The 7,041-nt window shown below is 38.7% G+C and overlaps 1 protein-coding gene across 1 annotated transcript; it reads left to right on the top strand.

Moving 5' to 3' along the window:
• On the top strand, positions 1-3,544 carry LOC144014931 (E3 ubiquitin-protein ligase NEURL3-like). The gene is made up of 4 exons (XM_077515228.1): positions 1-536; positions 1,593-2,105; positions 2,998-3,123; positions 3,193-3,544. Exons 1-4 carry the CDS (start codon positions 425-427, stop codon positions 3,372-3,374), a joined length of 933 nt encoding a protein of 310 aa, XP_077371354.1. The 5' UTR covers positions 1-424; the 3' UTR covers positions 3,375-3,544.
• The last annotated feature ends 3,497 nt before the right edge of the window (positions 3,545-7,041 follow it).

Here is a 7,041-nt window from a genome sequence, read left to right as displayed (position 1 = left end):
TCAACGTTTCAATCACGGGTTATTCCTATCAAATGTTTTCAGCCGTCAGCCAATCAGAATGCAGAGGTTCGCTCCTCCAAAGGGAGAACGGATTGCACACTTTCATTTTCGAAATGGCTCCTGAGCACGTGACAGGCAGCAGCTCTTTACTCCACATAAGTCCAAAGGCTTCCTTAAGTCATTTTCTATGTTGGAAAAAAGAGTAGAGCTATACTGTAATTTAAGGTATTACCTGGATCAATTTGCTCACGCAAATGGAAATGCGCACTATAGTATCCTCCGCAAATGCAAATAAGCACGCACGCACGCACGCACGCACATGATGCGATAAGGAGTGGAAGAGGAGAAAGATGGTTCGAACCTCCCTCAGACCCTCCCCTCTAATCTCCCCTCGATTTTAGCGTTTGTTTGTGTGTGACGTCACATGCACTCATGCTATAAATGCACTTGGCTTTCATTAAAGCAGGTGAACTTATTCTTCAAACCTCCTCATCCAGACAACCACACCAACAGGATGGTGGAACGTGAGGAGCTCGGTGAGCTTGCAATTTACATACGTATCAGTAATACATATAATTAAATTTGATTTTGTATGGTTTGTTATGCAATGTATGTACTTTATTTACAAAAATATTTCTTTATTTAGCCACTGGATGAATTCCACTTTAGCTTTTGGTCCGATTGTGCAGCAAATATTAAAATTACTTCAGTATGATGCAGTTGCTAAACAGTAGTAAACATTAGTAAATTAATAACTTTCTGATAATGTCAATCAAAAACATATTTATGCTTTCTTTTGATTTTATTCATGTAAATATTGGTTTGGCCAGCTTTTGTGTTAAAAAATTAAAAAATAAAGTGTCAATTTACACTTTTAGGGCAAATGTCAAAAATGGAACGACGCGCAGCGAGGAGAAAAAATATTATTATATTATTATAATATTATTCGACTACTGGTGTACCTAATCATGTGGCCAGTTAGCAAAAAAAATAAAATAAAATCAGATGCAGTGCATTTCTTATCATTATGAAAAGCTGCATCTGTAAAACAGGTCATTAAAAAAATTATAATAAAAGACTGGGAGTTAGATTTATGACCTGTGCATTAAAGTTGTTAGATTACACTAAACAATATTGTTTACAAAAAAAATGCTAACCATTTACTTGATGGCTTTATTGTAGCTCAGTTCAAAGTTTATCTAAATATTATACTATACTTTTATATAGCGGCATCGCACAAAACCAAGACCTCCATATTCAACTGTCACAAATGGTGGTTTGTTTATGGCAGGGGTTAGCTGACGGAAATTTTCCATATTTTCAATTTTTGTATTTATTTTTTTAACAAGGGAGCTGATTGATATTTGAATATTTCTATTTCTATCCCCCCTTTCAGCCTGCAGGGACCTTGATGTGTTATGCTAAGTCTACTGTAGCCTATTATGTACTGTATTGAAAGAAGAAATAACTTTTTTTCACGTTCTCCTTATTATTATTATTGATTTGTTCTTTTGATGATGTTGTTTTTCCAAAGTGAAACCTTTTGAGTTCAAAATAATTGATTGTGTCATCATGCATCTTTTACCTTGCAGATGTTGAGTCAAAGATGTTGCAAAGATGTAATTTCCTGTGGCTGGAACCTCTGACGTTCCATCCCCAGACTGTAGGAGACATGGTCCACTTGAGTCAGGGGTGTCGCCATGTAAAGAGGTCAAAGGGGACCTTCAGAAACGGCCTTGTGTTCAGCAATCGTCCTGTGAGAGTCGAGGAGCGTATTCGGCTCTGGGTTGAGTCCGATTCCCCCAACTGGCACGGAGCCATGCGAGTGGGCTTCACCACCGTTTCTCCAGATTCACGGTCGCTGCCCCTGCCCGGATTGGCCATCCCTGACCTCACTGAAACCCCCGGACACTGGGCCACTCCCGTGCAGGAGGAGTTCTGCAAGGCTGGATCGGAGCTGGAGTTCTGGGTGTCCAGCTCGGGCAGCTTGTATGTTTCAAACCAGAGTGGCTACATACACAAGCTATTACGTGGAGTGGATGTCAAGCGTCCTCTTTGGGCCATGATTGACGTATATGGTCAGACATGCTCCATTATTCTCTTGGGTAAGTTTCATGTTGGCCGTGTAGCCTGAATGTAGCTCAAGGGCGTCCAAACTTTTTTCTTCCAAGGGTCACACACATGAAAATGGAATTATTCTATCTATCCAAACACATTATAACTAATCAATGACTGTCGGTAAATACACGCAAGGCAATTAAAGTATATAGTTTTAAATCAGGAATTTCTCAGGATTTCAGGGTAGCCTGAAGCCCAAAATCCCACTTCAATAGATTCGTCCCTGTACTGAGCAGCAGCAGAATCCCAGTTCCACATTCAGAACCACACTGTAAAAAGTGTTTGTAGAATTAACTCATTCACTGCCTTTGACAAGTATACTTGTCAATTGTATTTTTTAGAACGGTGCTAAATGGGGGCCAATCTGATTATGCTCCACTGTAAATATCAAACTTGGAAACAACTTTACTGGTGCCCAACCACCGCTAGATGACATCATTGCCCCATTTTATACGAAATAAACACAGTTTCAGAGTCCATGGGAGAAATGGCTGTATTTTATAAAAGAACGGGACGGGGCAAAAAGTAGGGAGTCGATTCTGTTATTTGGTAGATTCGGTTTATATATAATTATTGAATGTAATATCACGTGAGTATTGAAAATTTTAAAATTTTCTAAAATGACCGGCAGGGAATGAGTGTTAACACTGCCGATTTTTCCCTGTAAAAACACCTTTTTTTTTTTTTTTTTTTTACAGTGCACAGACTAGAAGTGCAGCAAACATTCGCAATTCACATTATTTGCTCCTGTCATCGAATTGGCTTTATTCATAGTTGTATGCATTTTTAGATAATCTCTCGAAAACAAAACAAAAAAAAACTACGGAAAGTTTTCAACATCCACACTTTTCATAAGAAAGCCCTCTCTTTTTGCTACAGGCTCTGAGAAACGCACGGGTTTTTTCACCAGGAGGTCACGTCACAGTCTCCCCTCGCTCGTTTCTGTCAGAGACCCCTTGACCTCTGATGATGACGACTCGTGTCTCAACCTGGTGGTGACAACAGGTGGGATCCATGTGATTGTACCACAAACAGTGATGAACTACTTTTCATGGCACTTGTGTCTCTTGCCAGATGGAGACGGAACAACCTGTGTGGTGTGCATGGACCGGGAAGCCAACGTCTTTCTGCCTTGTGGCCACCGCTGTTTGTGTCAAGCATGCAGTATCAGGGTCTATGACGATTATGGTTTCTGCCCCCTGTGCAGGCAGAACATTGAAGAACCACCGGAGGATTTTGAGTTCGCTGATGAGTGACAATGACAATCTGTCAAGGAATCTTCTTCTTCTGTAAATTGTAATCTTGTAACATTTCCGAATTTCTGTGGTGTTAATGAAACGTACGCAAAATGCACTTCTATTTTGATTAATAATTAAGGATGTAACGTTATCCAAACATCACGATACAATATTATCACAATATGAAGGTCACGATACGATAATTATTACGATATTGTGTGTGTGTGTGGGGGGGGGGGTGTTGGCGATATTTAAAAAAGATCACAATATTGGGGGGGGGGGGAATGCACAATATTGTGCTTATGCACATAACAGCAATGCATATAAACCACCTACAATCTGAAAATTAAATTGCACTAATAAACTAGCCACTAGAGGTGCTAGAACTGCACAAATGGAAATCAACCTGATTTTTTTTTAAACAGATGTGTTCCTTTTAAATATTGTGAACATGACGACGACGATATTGTGGCAGTTTTAATATCACGATATTGCCCTTATTGTGACATCCCTATTAATAATATAATATGATGTGGGTTATATCTGTTTCGTGATGTTTTAATTGTTCGTTTTTTTTTAACTGGAAGGCGGAGCTTTGTTTGCACTGTTTATTCTCAGATATGCAATCGTTTTTGTATCAATTATGTAATATAAATGTACAGTATGTATTATGTATGGAAATGTCAACATGAAACACAAAATAAAACTATGCATAAAGGATAAAGGAGACCTTTATTCATCTCGTTGTGGGAGGCTGTTGCATGTCAAGTTTTTTTCAGATTTCAAATGTGGTTTTCCCATTTAAAAAAATAACAGAAATTAGATTCATCTTTGCCGGACTAACAGTCTTAATGGACATGCAAAATAGACTCCAGTCACCTGTATGTATAATATAAATAAGTTAAAAAGCTCATGAAATACTGAGGAATGATGAGCATGTGTAGATTTCTTCGAACATTCTTTACCGTCACACAAGTTTAAAAAGAAGTTAACATCTGTATAACACATAATCAATGAAACACTTTGATACCACTCGGGAGCTAGAGTTTGCTAAAGACAACGTTTATCAATAATGTTTTTGGCTGAACTGAGATATTGCGAGTCTTGATTGGGCCTCCATTGTTTTGGTCATTTTTAAAGACGTTTTAGATTCAATTTTGTTGAACGATTGCCATGTTTGGCTTTGGACTTTCCATTGAAAATGTGTTGTTTCAGTTTAAAGGTCTCACTAGTGTTGTTCCGATACTGAGAGGTGCCGATACTGCATAAAAACAGTGGTATCGGTATCGGTGACTACTCACAAGTCACATGCCGATACCATTAATTCCAACGCTAATATAGGATTTTGGATGCTGCATCTTGTGTCTTGCTCGTGCACAACATTCACTGATTAATGACATGTTCACTGCATGCCGATCTAAGATATCCTATTGGCCCTTGAATTCTCTGAACCAATGGCAGGACAGCTTTTTCATGTTGAGGAAAAAAAACCTTAAGTATCGGTATGGTATCGGTATCGGCCGATACTGCAAAGCTGGGTATCGGTATCGATATCGGGAGCCAAAAAACGGTATCGGAACAACACTACTTATACTACATGTGTGTATAGCCCATTAAATAATTGAGTTCAATTTGTTATATTTTACTAGAGATGTTGAATATGTGGCCTACTGATTAGTATAATAATCGGTGTTTAAGTGTTACGAGACAACTGAGAGCTCCACGTGCACATGAGCAAGTCAACGTGTGCTTTTCAGTTTCATTATGACAGTTTTGAGCCACAATCACAAAACCATGGCTTATGTTTGACAACATAAGCCATAAAGAAAATTATTGGTCCATCCATCCATCAATTCACTATGATGCCTCGCTGCTGAGAAAGCAGATGATAAACAAACCTGCACAGACATTGAAATCGCTGGTTATTGGATCTAGATTTTCAGCTGTTGGTCCATTTCCATCGACAAAATCCATAGGAAATTTAATGTACAGGGACTTAAGGGAAGGCAGGGAGCAGCCGATCATCTTTTCCGCAGAACCAATCACCCGCTGCAGCTTGGCAAGATCTTTTGCCGCTGTGGATGGGAACCAGAGGATAACGGATTTGGTGCGGATGGATTCTATCCGTGGCATAGATGCAACTGCTGCTACATCCGGGCCACTGAGCTGTCACTCAAAAACAATCAGCCAATGAAATTGCATTCTCTATTAAGCCCACTCACCCATGAGGTTTGTGTCAAAACTCAGAAGCAAAAGTCTGAGCTTTTACGAAAAATGAGCACGCGCAAATGGAGCGTAAACGAAAAACGAGGGAGCGTAAACAGGAAAACAGTGAGCGTAAATGAGAAATGATGTCACCGAGAGAACGTTTTAAGTCATAGTTTTTGTTAGCAAAATTTTTGCTTGAAGCAAAAAGTTTTACACTTCAAGAAGTTTTGATGGATTCTTTTTAGCTTTGTTTACGTTTCAAGAAGTTTTGCGCGATTCATTTTGGCGATTCACTTTTTGAAGCAAAAAGTTTTGTTTACACTTCAAGAAGTTTTGCTTGATCACTTTTAGTTTTGTTTATGTTTCAAAAAGTTTTAATTGATTCTTTTTAGTTTTGTTTACGTATCAAGAAGTTTTGCGCAATTCATTTTGGCGATTCACTTTTTGAAGCAAAAAGTTTTGTTTACACTTCAAGAAGTTTTGCTGGATCACTTTTAGTTTTGTTTATGCTTCAAAAAGTTTTAATTGATTCTTTTTAGCTTTGTTTACGTTTCAAGAAGTTTTGCGTGATTCATTTTGGCGATTCACTTTTTGAAGCAAAAAGTTTTGTTTGCACTTCAAGAAGTTTTGCTTGATTACTTTTAGTTTTGTTTGTTTCAAAAAGTTTTAATTGATTCTTTTTAGCTTTGTTTACGTTTCAAGAAGTTTTGCGCAATTCATTTTGGCGATTCACTTTTTGAAGCAAAAAGTTTTGTTTACACTTCAAGAAGTTTTGCTTGATCACTTTTAGTTTTGTTTATGTTTCAAAAAGTTTTAATTGATTCTTTTTAGCTTTGTTTACGTTTCAAGAAGTTTTGCGCAATTCATTTTGGCACAAATTTGATTCCATACACTTGAGCCAGTAACAGCGCTGCCTCTCAGCATGGTCGTTTTGAAAAGCCAATCAATCACATCTTCAAAACATCAACGTGTTAGTTGCCAGGGTACCTACGCGTAAACCCTGCACTGTCATAAAACCACGTTTTTGGGGGGCTGCAACCTCCCAAATACGCACAAGGCTCACCCATTCTTATGCTCGTTTGAGTTAGCATTCATGGCTAGCGCTCTGCAACCAAACTAGAAAGGGGAGAAAAAAAACAAAAACGCTAAGGACCCACGTGGGGAAGCGATTAACTCGTGGCATGTGGTCCAATCCGGTAGTCTCCCTTTGGTTCGCATGGCCAATGGCATCGTAAAAGGTCCTCCTTTGCCTTCGTCGTCCATGCAGGAACCAGTCCCAGCCATATCATGGTGATTGACATGTTGAACAGCCAATGAGATTAAAAGTCCTCGTCGAGGTCCTCTGCATTTTTTTTTTTTTAATTAAATTATTATTATTTTTTAAACAGAAAGCCAGCTCTCCGGCTTTGTGACACGGATGATCGCGCGTCATAAAGGGGCATATCTCTGATTGGCTTGCTTTTATATGATGTCAAAA

This window comes from Festucalex cinctus, chromosome 2 (assembly GCF_051991245.1).
Source record: "Festucalex cinctus isolate MCC-2025b chromosome 2, RoL_Fcin_1.0, whole genome shotgun sequence".
Lineage (NCBI taxonomy): Eukaryota > Metazoa > Chordata > Actinopteri > Syngnathiformes > Syngnathidae > Festucalex > Festucalex cinctus.
This window is presented reverse-complemented; position numbering and strand designations above follow the sequence as displayed.